The sequence below is a fragment of the Pocillopora verrucosa genome, chromosome 6, assembly GCF_036669915.1.
Source record: "Pocillopora verrucosa isolate sample1 chromosome 6, ASM3666991v2, whole genome shotgun sequence".
NCBI lineage: Eukaryota > Metazoa > Cnidaria > Anthozoa > Scleractinia > Pocilloporidae > Pocillopora > Pocillopora verrucosa.
The window spans coordinates 20,422,684-20,438,980 of NC_089317.1; the positions used below are offsets into that span (position 1 = coordinate 20,422,684).

Here is a 16,297-nt window from a genome sequence, read left to right on the forward strand (position 1 = left end):
AAAAGCATTCAAGATTCTTTTGTATTGTTTCATTTTAGGTCGACAAAGCGTTTGACTTTTGTCGAGAATTTTCAAGAGTTCCAGAAAGAGATGTTAGATTTCAGGTAGGTAACACACGAGGTTTACTTGAAATTCTTTTTCACACTTGAAAAAAATGCGTATACGTGTAGCTGTTGTTTGAACATTTGCGCAATTGAATGAGTTTTATCGCAGTATTCCATAATACAGTGCGGGATGCGTGGGTCTAAAAGTTCAGAGTTCAAACCTGGCCAGGATCTCTGTGTTGTGTTCTTGAACAAGACACTTTCCTCTTCCCATGCCTCTCTCCACCCAGGAGTATAAATGGGTACCGGCTAACAGTCAGAGAATCCTTGACAAAATGCTGAGGGTAACCTACGATTTTCGAACATCCCACAAATAAAGAGTAGCTAGACTGCTACCATCAGTTGCAAAAATGTTAAGACAGCTTCTCACACAAAAACGAATTATTGTTCACAAATCGGCTACTTATAACTAACAGTTCCCCCGCTCCTTCTCCCCACTCAAAGTTGGGTCAACTTAACTTTTGGCCATGGTGTAATTTAGGTAGCAACATTGATAGGAGGGAAGGAGAGCGAAGTTTTTGCATGATCAGGGACATTTCACCAACGATTCAATAATCTAAAATATCTAAACTAATTTTGCTTCTGATTCTGGTTACTTTGCGAGACTGAACGCGGGATGAGAGTTCATCAGGGCCTACCACTTGGATCGTGTGCCGTCTTTAAACGTTTCTTCGATATTTTTTGCTTGCTCAGATTTCTTGTTCTTCTGGCAAGAGAGGAATTTATCTTCGTGAATCCAGTCAGCTGTGTAAACCCTTCTTTGAACAAGTGTCTGTGTCAACGCATTATGATGAAGATGTTGGTAAGTTTAGTTTCAAATGCAAAGTTGCATTTCTCAAGAAAGTCACTCGTGGAGAAATAGCAATTTTCAATCGAGTATTGAAGGTAACTCTGGATTCCTTTATTTTTGCTGTATTTTGCTCTGTGATTGGTCCAGAAAACTTGCGCCACTCTCTCGACTGCACTTTGGTCTGTGATTGGTCCAGAAAACTCGCGCCACTCTCTCGACCAATCAGATGAAAAAGTAAAACAAATCACTCGCGTTTTCCTTCGAGTTCTCATTGGCTGTTAAAGGTATTTTCCTTTCTTCTGATTGACCGATTTGGTCACCTGGTTTTTGGTTTACAAAACTACAACGAAAAGCGCTCTGATTGTGTGTGGTTCTATGTGGAAGGAGCCGAGTAGTCATTGATACCATGATTCTTTGAAGATGGCATTTAAATCTTGCCAGATGGGTGTCGTTCAGGGTAAAACAATTTAAAATCAGTTTTGTGAGGGCATGTGAAATAATCGCCTAAAATATATTCCGCGGCTTGGATCAAAGACTACAAACAGTCGTCGAACAATTTACCAGCGGTCTATCGACGGTCTTCCGACAACGTATCGACCCCTTACCGATAATTTATCGACGGTTTATGGAAGATTACTGGCTATCTAATGATCTTCTCAACTTGTTTTATGCTTTGTTTTATTTTTTATCATTTTCGTTTATTATAGCTAACGATGACAGATTAAACCTCAACCTCCGACTTAGTTTGGTCAGTTCAGTATCGTGGGTGACTGTACCGGATCATTTTGTCCTCATGAATACAACGAATACAGGTTTGTAAGAATAAGAGTACAATGAAAAGATAAAGTTGTCATTTAATTTGACGGAACAGAAGCAGTAAATAGCCTGGGTTCGATAAGTCTGTACGCCAGCTAGGGAACTGGAACCGAGTGCGATCAGGTGATGCTCATTTTGAAATCTCTCGAGAAAATAAGACAAACACGGTTTCCATTCCTGGCTTTGGGTTAAACAGTCCAAACCATTGCTCATCGAAAGAAGAGTTTGATCTAACTGACTTCTGATCTGTTTATATTTGTTTTAGTGCGCAATTTCTATGTCAAGGTTGATCCTCTGGGTTTGCCGCACGGGGCGCATTATGCTGAGGTAATTAAACCGACAAGTTTGCAAAAGTGATTGTGGTGCACTAAAATAATTGCAAAGGGAACTTGCTGATACGAGAATTTCGTGACCTTGTTTCAGGTGTCCGCTTACGACATTAGCTGTCCACAGCGAGGACCGTTGTTTAGAGTTCCAATAACAGTCATTAAACCCAACAGGTATGTGCCTAGGGACCTGTAGAGCGCTTCCCGATTGAGTGCGTAAAACCAAAAACCAAAAACCAAAAACCAAAAGAATCACTACAAACAATCAATAGAAAGGAAAGCACCGATATCTGGACTTTGCTGCCGCCCCTTCCCCCCCCTCCCCCCCCACGCGTGGAATACGTGATAAAATGCAGGTTGTTTATTAGGAAATGACATGTGATGGGTAAAGTCCAAGGTTAGGTAAGGCGAATTGCATTGGTAGACAACGTCAAAGCACGTGAGAGTTGCGTCGAAAATTTACCTACAATAGCGTTTAGTTTCATGTGAAATTTTTCAGCGGATTAGGATTGTATCGTTAAATTTAGGCTGGTTACTGGAAAATGTCATTTTATCGGGGAAAGCGTGATCAATAATGATAAGTGAACACGTAATGTTTCCGGAAAATACTGTTTAAATACAAGATGTAATTCATGGAGAACTTCTTAAAGCAAACAAACGGATATTAACATGGTATTCGACATAGAAAGTAAATATAACCTGGTGATCTTTTCGACCTTCGCCAAAAGAGAAACCACAAGGCGAAGACAAGAGCATCAATCAAATATGCCTCATGCAGATGTTTTGCGCAAATTTAACCAGAGTCAGCAAATCTAGCCCTTCCAAAACAAACGCTCCCGTGAGAACTTCGTGTTAGGCCTTTTGCTGACGGCGTGTGCGTTGTAAGTGACGGAGCGGTACACAAAACACACTTTAAATTTTGAATGGTGGAAAAATTCCCTGCCGACTTTTGTAACCCAATTGATCATTTGCGACTCCCTAATTCCATGAAATGATTGACATGAGGGACACTACCCTCACACACTGATTGGTGCAAACATGCCCCATTGCCGGCTATGATTTGATTTGTGCGAGATACCTAACCTAATGCTGCGATCTGATTGGTGCAGGATACATTCCCGAATGCGGCGATCTGATTGGTGTGAACAACTTACCACTCGATACGCTAACATAGAGTTATTCAGTTTTTTTATATGAAAAAAAAGAAATCAAAAGGCAGCTCATCCTATGAACTCGACGTTTTAATTTCCAGTGTTAGCGATGTGAACCATTATGTGTACGAGTTGGAAGACGTGAAGTTTAAACCCGGACAGGTGCATAGGAGTTTTGTTCATGTCCCGGAGGGAGCAACGTGGGCGGGTAAGTTAAAAAAATAAAACAAGAAATGAATTGCAGTTTTCTTTGCCGGCTGCTGAAGGAAGGAAATTTGGTTGCATGTCTCATCAAGATAAAACCCTCTACAGTAGTTGATAAGTTAGTCTTTCACATCTCCTTTTCACTGGATAATGTGTTGACACTGTAAAGAGGTAATTAATTTCATCACATCTGGTGGGTTAAGTTTTAAATAATTTACATGACGAAATTTACGCCCTACTGATTGGCTGAAAACGAGTGCGTTTTTCATGTAACACGCGTGCAAATTACACATTCGGCGCGCGTGCACTGCCAAAATTTCGGCTGTCTTGAACTTCTTCAAGTTAAGAATACAAATTGCACTCGCCCTTCGGTCTCGTACAATTTTGTTGACCCGTACCTAGTAACAGATTGCACTCGAAATGATGTTGTTAACTGTACAAATTGAATTTTTTTTTATCAACAGAATTTTCGGCCTTGTCACTTGAAGAAGAAGTCTACGGACTCTTTATTCTCCATGCTGTTCAGTTGTCACCTCTTTCGTCTTTTAAGGAACACGAGTTCCTCCAATATATTCCCCTTTCATCGCTGAGCGAAAAAACCTTTAGTTTCGCAGTAAAGGTACAAGCTGTTGTATTATTTAAGCAGTAGAAAGAGTGTGTTTAAACTAAATGTCTTAAAATAAAAGGGTAAATCAGTATTATCAGCTGAGTTGATAATGTAAATTGGCCACCGTAATAAGTTTCAAAGCTGATTTTTCGAGCGTTAGCCCTTCGTCAGAGCAAAATATTCCCCAATCGCTCTTTCGTAGGACTGACGATGGCAACGTCAACTTTGAAACTCTTTACGGTGGCCAATTTACGTTATAGACTCCGTTGATAATACTAAATTACCCGGTTACACTCTCTCACCGACGCAGCACCACGGTTTCTTTAGAAACTTACCCCTTTTATTGATTTGTCTTAAAATCAATAGCGAGCTATTCTTACTGGCCAACCAGATGAAAGCACAAGGTCTGAAGAAGCTAGTGGCATATGATAGTTTGATTTGTATTTGTTAATCGTAGGTAATTTTATATTGGGGGAAAAAAAACCTTCGGCCACCAAAGGCAAATTTAGAACTTTAGGTTCGTAAAACATTTTACAATCAGGAATGGCGGGAAAATGCAACTATTTGCAATCACGCTAAAGATGTGTAGCTTGCGGGTAAACGCGCGCGAAAACACGAGCAAGACCAAGTAAGGAGTTAGTGGGGCTGTAATTTTTTGTTTGGTAACCCTGTGTCTCTGGTTTTCTTTTCCTTTTTCAGGGAGGTGAGACGTTGGAGTTGTGCACAGCAAAATGGTGGGCTAGCTTAGGAGAGTGTGCCGTCAAGAGAAGTGTCACGTTTCATGGAGTTAATCCCAGTGAAAAGAGCATAACACTGGTAGCTATACAATTTGAGTTTTTCACGCCTTAGGTAGTTCGAAATTTGTTTTATCGCTCTGTGAGTTGTACAAACTTCGAATTTATTTTTGGTTTAGTTTCTGTTTCGTCAACTAACTTAATGGAGACGGGATTAAAACAAATCAGAACACAGCGCGTAGTCACCCGGCTATTCTTGTGAGACTTGGGAAACAGAACTGAGAGTGATCCGAGAATGTCCAAGAGCAAACAGCACGTTAATATATGCCGTCCTAGTCAAGTGTTAATGTGAAATTTATGTGTTGGACGTATTGATGAAACCTTTTTTAGGAAGAAAAACAACAGTCGGGAGAATTCTTAAATCAAGCCAAGCCGAAACACCGAGACATTTTTTAAGGAATCTCAATTGCAGCCTGCTTCATTTGTGCCTCAAATTTCCAGCGATAGGGCAATAGAAAATGGTTCTGTTCTTTGCCCTTTCCTCAATCCCTCGCGTGCGTTTGTCAGCGGAGAGACGACTGGGCACGAAGCAGTAAATTGCGTCAGATAACACAGCGGTCAGACACTGCGCATGCACAATAGTTTAAAAACAATAAGACGGATTACGAACGCGTGTCTAGAGTGGAGTAAGGAAGAAAAAATTAAGTCTCCAATTGCTGTATTCCAATACGTAGGACGCTTGGAGTAAGATTAGATCTTGGTCTTGTTTTATTGTGAGATTTCTCAACTGCTTTTTACGCGATCGCTTCGTTTTAGTGATGACCGCAAATAACCGAACCTTTCCCTACCCCTGCTATACAATTCTTTACCGGTTGACTGTTCGCAGAAGACACAGACCTGCTTTCAACAAGGAAATAATTGCTGCTAGCACAGCCAAGTTTACGGACGACGTCATCACGCTGCCGTGCAAAGTGTGAAAAAAGAGTATGAGAGTGTAAACTACATAGGGGGGAAAGTCTAGAGCAACAACGAATATAAGTCTTGGCCGTAGAAACTTAGAAATGTGCTTAAGAAACGTCTCACTCGGGTTCTTTGTGTTTTCACTAATGAATTATCCATGTTGCTTTTATCCAAGTGCACATGCGCAACCTCTGGGATGTTTAAAAATGACAGCAGCGGTGATCTTTATTCGAAATGTTCTAAAATCGTGTATTATTTGACGTATGTCCAAAGGAAAGTCTTTGGAACTTCATAAAAAAATGAGTCTAAGCTCACCGAGGATAAGTGCTAGAACGACGGCAAGCCAGAGAAAAAAAAACTAGGGTGAATACATTAAATCGAGGCTCATTGGCATAATTTTTGTAAGAAGTGTGGAAAAATAAGGAAATGCTTTCGCAAGAGTAAAATTTAGTCGAACTTGAAAAGCCCACAAAAAAACCCTAAGTTATTGTGAGTGTACAGGGCGTGAAATTGCGCCTAATACAGGCGCCAATGCGACTACATTTTTCACTTTGGCGACAAAATCCTGAAAATTAGTCGCCAAATTGGCGACTAGAATGTTTCATCATAACCTTTAATTCACTTATATAGTGAATTAAAAAGATTTGCCAAGACAAATCCGCGGCAAACTTCCTCGTGAAGTTTGTTTCCAAAACGCAGCAGATGCATCTCGATCGATAACTAGACGCCATCTTGGATTTAGGTGAGTTTAAACATTGCATATCTTCCATCCTAGTGTCCCCTTTGTAGCACGTTAAAGATCTTTCCCCTAACTTAATTTCTAGAACGATGACAGCGTAAAAAAAAGGTTTTGTTTGTCTTTCAAAATGGCGACCAACTTTTTTTGAATTGGCTACCACTTTGATGAATTTAGGAGCCAAGTGGCTATCAGAAAAAAAAATTAATTTCACGCCCTGGTGTATTGTTTCAGTACAGTTATCTTCAAGTGAGCAGATGGTTTCACATGCCAAAATTGATATTCCGACAGCTTTTTTAATTTATTGTCTCCCTTGAGCTATGAATTGTCTTTCTTTATCAATGTCTGTAGGGGTGGACGTGTTTTATTGACTTTCGCAGGTAATCATGTTTTTCATTTTCTTGACAACTTTACATCAGATCAATAATTTATCATTATTCTGGCTGGTTAAGAACTCGGTTTTATTTGTAGCGTCAGAAATAACGCTTTTGCGCCCTCACCAAGTCGAAATATAAGACGATCAATTGGCTTTCAACAAAGATTGCTTCATCAAGTGAAAGATGTCTCTCAGATCTTAAACATTTTCATAATTGTCCTCAGACAGATTGTTCTTAAAACGAATTAATTCAGAAAGATCTTTCAGCCTGAAACCAAACTTTCTGACCAGCTTTTAAAAGCGGTTTGTTTCCAGTGCTAAGGACTATTACGTTTGTTAGAAGAGATATCTATTTCAGAAGGAAATGACCTCTTCTGGAGAGGAGATTGCAATGGAATAGAATCAGGTTATAAAGCATCTTCTTTGCACAACGTTCTATCGATTTGTGGCGAGTGTTACGATGAACGAATCCTTTTGTGAAGTGACTCTGCAATATCTTCCCACTTATTCGGACTTTAAAGAACTTCGTTCAACTTACATTGCCAACTGTGTCTTCATTAATTTTCTAACTCATACTGCCATCATGTGGAACATAATAACAATATATGCGATACGAAAAGCTTCATCTTTGCCCAAGACTTTGAGAACTCATATGTTGAGCCTCGCTGTCTCCGATGTCGGTGTTGGTTTGTTTGCTCAGCCATTTTACACTTCTCTTCTCGTCAGATTGTTACAACAGAACCATCTTGGCTGTAATTATTATCTTGTGCTGAATGTTTGTGGTTATTTCTTTTCACTTGCGTCATTCCTCGGTGTTGTTGCGGTTAGTGTGGATAGGTTCTTAGCTGTTCATCTTCATTTGAGATACCAGGAGCTTGTAACGTTCAAACGTGTTGTTGTTGAGGTGATGGCAATATGGACGGCTAGCACATTTCTGTCTTTTTTTATTTTGTGGGGGACAATTTCTCTTCGGGATTTTATTGTTTCTGCTACTGCAACGATTGGTTTTACTCTCATGTTTGTGGTGTATATCAGAATGTACTTAATAATCCGACGCCACAAGAATCAGATTCGCTCTATGGTAGTACAAGATATACCTCAGGCTGCTGAAATGACGAATTTTGCGGGCCTCATTAAATCTACTGTTGGTGTATTCTACGTATGCCTTGTCTTCCTAGCTTGTTATTTACCGTACTTAATTTGTATAGCTGTTATTAAGATTAATGGCACAAGTACCACTTTAAAGAAATTTCATCTTTTTGCACTGACCGTCGTGTTTCTTAATTCATCATTGAATCCGGTCATCTATTGCTGGAAGATGAGACACATTCAACGCGCTATCATGGAAATATTGCGAAGCATGTCTTGGCGTAGACGCCAACCTTCTCGCTTGCACTACGATCGGTCTTCAAGTTTTGTTCATGTTGACAACCGAACTCCTGTTTTTAACAAGGACGTCATGCAGTCCGTACTCGCAGAGTAAATGAGGAGAAACGAGAACGTACTTAAAACTGAGCGATACAACGTCGTAAAAGCGATAGAGCAATTCCAATTATTTATGAAACAATGTGTGAGTGGCGTAAGGAGCTTTAGAAGTGCAGCGACTTTTTGATAAAATAGCTTGTGTACTCTTTGATACACAAACAGTAAATTTAAAGTTTGCGGAAGTAATGGACGCACGGATGAGTTCAAGATAACAGAAAATGCCAAGCGCTTCAAGGTTTTTGTCACTCTTTGAAATTAGAATGAAACTAGTAAAAAGAAAAATTGAACTTTCCAATCAAGGAACTTTGCAAAATGGATTTGCTCTGTTTTCTCATTTTTATTATAGTACTCATATGTAGCCTACCATTGTCAAATAGAATTAGCAGGAAACCTTGGTGAAATTTCTCAAGTAAATTTTTAATTCATTGTCGTTCCATCCTCATGTGTATGTAGCATATTTGTATGCACATATTTTGAAGAAAAAAATGCGTCGCCTTTTGAATAACAAATCTCACTTGGACTTCCTTCTATGTGTAATTCTTTTCTTTGCCATCGATATTGTTTCTTCTTCATCAACGTCATCAACAAATCCGCCTAATTCTAATATCTACAGCATAAAACTAATGGTCAGTGCCATGGACACCGGGTCGAGGAGTCTAGGTTCGAGACGTAACTGGGTCAATGTCTTGTGTCAGTAGGCTCCAGTACAGACTTCACATTTTACCTTAATATGACTTAGTTGGCGTCAAACTGTTTCGTTATTTTCAAACATCAGTTCTTTAACAGATAAATACTGCCATAGTTTTTTAGTTATTCCCTTGAATTCAGAATCGAGATAATGCTCAATATTATTTACCAAGTTGTAACCAATTTTATTTTTAGAAAATAGTTTACAAGACCACTTTTACGAGCTTAGACACAAGCCTACACTTCAGCCTTCCATTTATATTTGGAAGAAGATGCATCTTGATATACCAATTCCAATTCAGCTTTGGAGAAATTTTCAACTAAATGCAGAAAGTAAACCTAGAATGCGTTTTTGGTATCCTTTGCTCTCTGATTGGCCCCGGAAACACGTGCCACTCTCTCAACCAATCAAATTCTAACCTAAAACCAATCGCACGCGGTTTTCTTGTTTTTACTTCGAGTTCTCATTGGCTCCTTGTGCTTTCTCTTCTGATTGGCTTTTAGAATAACGTGGTTTAAGTTTCGCGTCATTCAATCGAAAAGCGCTTAGAGTAACGGCCGCACTGAATTTGGTTTGGAGTTACAAGCACATATAACGAAAATTACTACAGTTGAACCCCGGTAACTCGAATTACCAAGGGAAATTGAAATTACTTCGAGTTATCGGGGTTTCGAGTTATAGGGGTTTTGAACAAAAAGACTAGAAACACTTGATTAAACAGGGTCTATGCTTATAAATGTTGTATTGTAAGATTTCTCGCAATGTGAGAGCCAAAAACGACAAAACAAAACAAAGTTCAATTTTTCATAGTTAATAATATACATGGAAAAATGACTCAGTTCTGATTGGTTAAGATAAATGCAGTTTTCAGGTAATTCAGTGCAGAAGAGAGTTAATTCAGTGCAGAAGAGGGTTAATTCAGTGCAAAGAGAGAAACAAATCAGACAGTCTGATTGGTCAATAATCAAAGAAACTCACAGATAGCCAATATTAAATGCAAGCCTTGGATGTCGCAACAAAATTTGAAAATTTGAAAATTTGCGAGCGAAACAATGGCCGGCGTTTCAAGTAGGTTTTCTTTCGCCACCGCAGCTGAAAAACAGCTTAAACAATGAAAACACTGTAAAAGGCGCTGCTTTTTGGTTGTCGGTTTGGAAAAAGTGGTGTTTAGAGAAGGGAATTGCCGAGGAAATCGAAAATTACGAGCCGACCCGGCTTAACACTTTGCTCGAGCGATCCAACGCCGAAATTAAAAACAAACATGGTTAAACCTCGGAAACGACGATTCCATTTCATCAAAAGTGATTCGGACACAGACTGAACAATTCCTTGAACTGTTTAGCCGGACTTTGAACTTTTTTGCACCTTAAAGATGCGAAGATATCATTGCATATTATTGTTTTGATCGTACGCGGTTATTTTGACCGAACGCACGGTTTGAATAAATTATTTTTTGCACTTGATGCGCGCGCTTTGCTCATGTTTAATTATGATAGACCATCTCGTATTTTTCCATGTATATTATTAACAGGTAATCACATGATTTTTCTCGTGCAATTTGGAATAAACAAGCACTTGTTAATTTTTTCAAAGACCACAAATTGCACTCGCCCTACGGGCTCGTGCAATTTTGTTAGTCTTTGAAAAAATTTACTCGTGCTTATTTATTCCAAATTGCACTCGAAATCATGTGATTACCTAAACAAATAGATGAGATTAAATGTAATCTTCCGGTGCAAAATGTCATGGCTTATTTGTCCGCAAAAGTGAAAATCGACTTCGAGATATCGTGGGTAAAATTTCAAAGAAAATTACCCGAAGGGAAGTAAAAATTGTTTCGAGGTATTGGGGTTTCGAGTTATAGGGGTTAAAATTACAGTAAATATATGGTGCAAATCCAAGGAAAAACAGTTTTGCTTCGAGTTGGCGGGGAATTCGAGTTATCGGGGTTTAACTGTAGTGTCAAAGGACAAGGGACATATTTCGAAGGCCTCATTTCCAGTGCTCTAATTACACTTAATATACCACAAATGGACAGCTGTTGGACACTTTTGCATTCTTCTACTTTTGCTGCAGCAAACGTCCAAGGTCTGCCGAGTGGATGTTAAAACTGCTCTGAGGGAGGAACAAATCAACCCAACTGTATCGCTCAAGACACATGCACAGCCAGTCAGGTACTCAGACGCTTTTGTCTTTATATGTCACCTGACTGTCATGCAATGTAGAGCAGCTGAGCTTGTTGGCTTTTTCTTTTCATTGGATTCTTCATCTTTGAGTTTGGTGTGCGTGACTCATTTTGCTTGTAGAAAGTTGTGCGTTAGCGTGACGTCAAGCCAGGAAGATTTGCGTGACTCTCGGACGCGAAATGAAGTCGTTTGCGTGACATGAACTTATGTATGTTTTCGATTTACCTGCAGACCTTCAGAATACAAGATCAACGCGCTCGGTTCGAGAGATGTCTTGCCGAACGGAAGGCAAATTTTTGCTTTAACTCTCACTTATAATTTTCACCAGGTACGTCTTAAGGTGCAAGTAAATGTTTCTTTTTTACAATCTTATACGTCAAGCATTTCGATTGGACTGCCCATGCGGTTTTTTTTTTGTTTTGTTTTTTTCAAGTACGGATTCCACATTCCTTTCTGACCAGTTTTATACTGTTTTAAGTCCAAAGCGGGTGAAGTGAGTCCCAATGCAACATACCTGTCTGATTTGTTATACGAATCTGAATACGAGTCTCAACTGTGGATGATTTTCGACTCTAACAAAAGGATGCTGGGAAGCGGAGATGCATTTCCTGACCGGGTAAGGAGAGTTTGGTTTTACATCCAATCCAGGTTGAATTTTCAACTGGTTGAGGACAACAATGAGTTTAACGAGTTTTCTGTATCTGAGTGGTAGAACATCGAACGCGAAATCCAAAGGACTGAGGTTAGAATCTTGGAAAACTCAGATTGTCTTTGTCCTAAGCTAGTAGCAAAAGATTAACTTCGTTCTTTGCCTCTGTGACTCCTATGAGTGACCGAGACATAATTAAATCATCCTCACGATATCAATACAATATCAAGCGGACAGGTGATACCAAAAAAGGAAAATATCAAGTGGAGGATTATTAGTTGATCCATTACCAAATTCTTAGAACTTCATACGAATTGTATGGCAGACAGACAGTAAGGAGAATTACTTTTGAAATCTGGGGTGCGGAAGGGTTAATAAACAGTTTTTTTTACTCAATTTGAATCTAATTGAAATTATTCCGCGACTGATTGGCTCGAGGGAATAGTATAGCACTTTAAAATTTATATTTCTGATCCAATTTCTAACTCGTTCTGCTTGGTTCCTAATTCTTTGCAGTACTCAGTCAAGTTAGAAAAGGGAGATTACGTGCTGAAGCTTCAGGTAAGATGACTCGAAAAAGCCTGAAATAATCTGCACCCGCGAGAGGTCACGCGAGTGCTGCTTTCGCGTGCGCGTTTTACTCGCATTTTTGTCGAGTTTAGAAGATTCGGTCTTGATTTGGATTCGTTGGGGGGGGGGGGAGAGGAAGGAGTGTTAATCAACAGATCTTGGAAAGAGGCTGAGGAGAATGCAGGAGAAGAAGGTCCCCATATTTTTTGGGCCGAAGCCGACGCTAGTAAGGCTGAAACGCTAACTCCGTTTTGCCCTAAGGAACAAGGCGAACACGTCAAAGTTGTGCTCATTTTTTTTAGGGTTCTCTATTACCGCCTACCCTCTCTGTGTCGTCGTGATCTGCACCCGCCATCAATATCCTTCACTGAAAAGGAAAGCAAAACTAAACTAGTGTCTGATGATAACCTGTGTTAAAAATATCTAAAAAGATGAGTCAGACATTCTTTCGAGTTGCTCGACGTTTCCTGCTGTTAATACTCTCTTCCTGAATTTAAAACCGTTCTCATTGTTTGTACTCTCTCACCATCGTCAGGTTCGACATGACAACAAAGATCAACTTGAGAAATTGAAAGACACCGTCACCTTAATAGAGCAGAAACTTTCGCCCGCTATCACTCTAGACACACATTCCTCACGTCTCGCCGCAATGAAATCTACCAAGTTCAATTCAGGCAATAAAAGACCGGGCTCTTGTTGTCCTGTCTACATAATGCCTCCAGGAGATGACAAGTAAGTAACCAAGCATTTCTTGAGTTCTACAACTACAGCCTCGTTCACAAGGGGTAGAACATGCTATTCGTGATTTCTACGCTTCTGCACCCCTGTGTAATTTGTAATGAATAATTTTACGTTTCGGAAGTTTTCATTTTAGTATTCCAACGTTAAAAAAGGGAATGTAGTGGCCGAAACTAATTTTGCTGGTCTTGGGTCAAATTGGAAGTTTTCACGAGTTAACAAAAGAAATTTGTCCAAGATTGTGGTTTGAAAAATAGAGGAGCAATCAGAGATATTAATTTCTTCATAGAGCAATTTTCAAGGGCCAGAAATGACCCGAAATACCTTTGGTTTTGCTTTACTCCGTCATTTGATTGGCTTAGAAAACTTGTGCCATCCTGTCAACCAATAAGATTCAAAACTGATACCAATCGCGACTTGGTCAGTTTTGGTTTTTTTTACTTTGAGATCTCAGTGGTTGCTCGTGATATTTTACTTTGATCTGATTGGATGTTTCTTTGGTTTTGAATTTAAGGAGAATCCCTCTAAAGGTTTTTAAGTCCTCTGAAATGCCTCTTCAGTTATTGTAGCCTCAAGGTAGCTTGTCTCGCGGGATTGTAGTTACATTCATTCCACTTACTGCGTGATAAAACGCTGATGAAAACCTGCGATGCACCATCGTCCAACGAGGGAAAATATCCATACTTAAAACTGCGCGATGCTACGGACACCAGAATAAGCTCTGGGCGATGTGAGCCATGTAGCTTGTCAGCGGACTTTACCTTCCTCATCCGAGAAAACTTAAAACAGAATCTCCGGCAATTTTTGTGTCGTCTCAGATCTTCTCAGTACTAGTTGCTCACCGACTTGGGCTTTCACGACATTTGACTGGACATTTTTTCCTCTGTGATATAGGATTCCCAAAGCTGCTAAACCTGGGCACATCCTGAAGGGAACAGTTTCTTACGTGAAAAGTGAGACTGTAAAAAAAGCGGTGAGAGAGATTTATTTTGAATTATCTTCGCAAGTGAGCTACAATTGAAGACATTTTCTGTTGCAGTTAACCCTTTAACTTCCATGAGTGACAAAGATAGAATTTCCCCTTACAATATCAATACAATATCAACCAGATAAATGATGAAAAAAAATATCAATTTGGGCATAATTGGTTGATCCAATACTAAATTCTCTGAACGAACATTATAAGAATTGTATGGTTGAAAGTAAGGAGAATTACAAATTTAATCTGGGAGGCAAAGGGTTAAAGAAATTGTAGCTCCGAGAAAGGTGTTAGACTTGTTTGTTATTCTGGTTTTTCACTTGTTTTGCTTGTTAACCAGCAGACGTATTTTAGATTTAGCGCTAGTCGAGCCCGTTTTCGTCGAGTGCCAGTTGAATCATTGAAAGATGAATCGACTGTTTTTGTCCAATCAGAAAGAAACACAAGCACTCTGAACACTGTCATTGAACTGATCGTCATATGCTTACGTCAGTAAGATCAAAATTGAAATACCACGGATGCATTTTGTAAATGTCTTCCTTTTCGGCAAAATGTTAAGGATTTCATCAGGAAAAAAAAAGGATTATGGCAGTTATGTACACAAATTGAGTAGTTATGAATGTAGAGGATACAGGTGCTACTTTTGTGGTTGCTGTTTTTTCAACTTCTCATATCAATTATTTCAGTGCGCTTACCCACTTCAGTACGTTGTTCCGGCTGCACCTATTAAACAGAACAGCAAAGCAACTACCGCCAAACCGGTGGAAAAAGAGGTTAGTCCAAGGAACCGGGAGGGCCAAGGCGGCGGAAGGGTGTCGAAGGACTTAGGTTGTGACACAATGTAATTTACCTGATCCCCCCATAAGGCTCTGTGGTATTGCGATGATCCCCCCTCATTAGCAGTCAATTTTCTACAGTCCCCATTTAAAATCTTTTAGAGGAGAGTAACTTCCCCCTCCCCCTCCCCCTCCCCCCCCAAAAGAGATGCGCCCCCAACCCCCTCAGGTGATAAATGATAAGTTGTCCTTTAGGGATAAAAAGGGAAAAGGATTGAAACTGCCTGAAGTCTCATGAAGCACAACATTTGACGTTACATTCCTTAATTGTCCTCACCAGTCTCAACTATTTATTCTGACACTCAAAAGAAGAACATAACTACCCCCTGATGATCATGTGTTACATTTTCGTTCGTTCAGCTCGCTTTTCTCAACGTTTTGTGCAAATTTTCAGATGAAACAACAGTTTGAGGAGGCAATGAGGGACCTTAAAATCTCTTGGATACCAAAGTAAGTCAGGTCTATCTTTAGTCAATGTCATTGACTAAAAAAGTCAAATTACCCCCCCCCCCCTCCCATTTTTTATTTTCATTTGTTCATTCTTTTCTTTTCACATTTTAGACTTGGTGATGTAACTCTGTATGACGAGCTTGCGGAGCAGTATTCTGATCATTTACCGCTACATGTAGCAAGACTCCATTTCTTAGACAATTCCAAAGTATGTCAGATATCAGATGATTTTATTTTTTCATACTCCGTTCTCTCTGTGGATTTTTGCGATATACTGTTTTACCTGATAGATACCTTATAGTTGTGCTTACAGTTGTACAAAACAGGAGCGTGCATGCAACTTATACCAAAAATTTGTGGGTAGAATTTTACTTGCGTCTTTTTTTTTATCGTTCCCAAAGGATAGACTTCAAAGGCTTCCACAAGTTATAGTTGCAGCAGAAAAAGTCATACAAATGGTAAGAGTGCAGAATGAGTTGATGGAGAGAGACACACGCACAGATAGACAGTCTAAATCCTGCACCAGTAGCCTAGCTTCATTTCCAGCATATAAACACACATGCACAACCCACAATTCCTCTATTCGCTCTGAGTAATAGCTAACACTCGAAATATCAGCTTTAGAAACTCTTCACATTGATGGCCAATTTACATTATCAACTCAGTTGATCCAAAAATTATCTTTTAATAGCCCCCCTCCGACGCAGCACCACAATTTCCTTAAAAACTTATTCCCTTTACAAATGTCTGACTGTTCTTCTGTAAGTCTGGCCGACTGACTGCTACACTGGCTGACTGACTGACCGACTGACTGTCACACTGACTGACTGACTGACTGACTCACACTGATTGATTGACTGACCAAGTGACTGTCACATTGATTGACTGACTGACCGACCGACTGACTGTCAC

The 16,297-nt window shown here is 39.7% G+C and overlaps 2 protein-coding genes across 3 annotated transcripts in view; both read left to right on the forward strand.

Annotated features, from left to right (window-relative positions):
- LOC131792840 (tripeptidyl-peptidase 2) overlaps positions 1–16,297 on the forward strand; it is a 49,715-nt gene that overhangs the window by 28,673 nt on the left and 4,745 nt on the right. For both annotated transcript variants that reach the window (XM_066168519.1, XM_066168518.1), the window contains exons 17-34: positions 39–104; positions 798–906; positions 1,602–1,706; positions 1,976–2,037; positions 2,134–2,210; positions 3,289–3,395; positions 3,856–4,010; positions 4,698–4,814; positions 11,054–11,151; positions 11,395–11,491; positions 11,642–11,779; positions 12,329–12,373; positions 12,918–13,114; positions 14,015–14,093; positions 14,786–14,872; positions 15,330–15,385; positions 15,497–15,593; positions 15,787–15,843. In XM_066168519.1, the coding sequence (XP_066024616.1) occupies positions 39–104; positions 798–906; positions 1,602–1,706; positions 1,976–2,037; positions 2,134–2,210; positions 3,289–3,395; positions 3,856–4,010; positions 4,698–4,814; positions 11,054–11,151; positions 11,395–11,491; positions 11,642–11,779; positions 12,329–12,373; positions 12,918–13,114; positions 14,015–14,093; positions 14,786–14,872; positions 15,330–15,385; positions 15,497–15,593; positions 15,787–15,843 (1,749 nt within the window). The remainder of the gene's footprint in view (positions 1–38; positions 105–797; positions 907–1,601; positions 1,707–1,975; positions 2,038–2,133; positions 2,211–3,288; positions 3,396–3,855; positions 4,011–4,697; positions 4,815–11,053; positions 11,152–11,394; positions 11,492–11,641; positions 11,780–12,328; positions 12,374–12,917; positions 13,115–14,014; positions 14,094–14,785; positions 14,873–15,329; positions 15,386–15,496; positions 15,594–15,786; positions 15,844–16,297) is intronic.
- On the forward strand, positions 7,265–8,287 carry LOC136281609 (melanocyte-stimulating hormone receptor-like). The gene has a single exon (XM_066168268.1). It carries the CDS (start codon positions 7,265–7,267, stop codon positions 8,285–8,287), a length of 1,023 nt encoding a protein of 340 aa, XP_066024365.1.

Bases quoted from the DNA above. Each gene is read 5' to 3' on its own strand.
- LOC136281609 (XM_066168268.1), top strand. From the start codon at position 7,265: ATGAACGAATCCTTTTGTGAAGTGACTCTGCAATATCTTCCCACTTAT.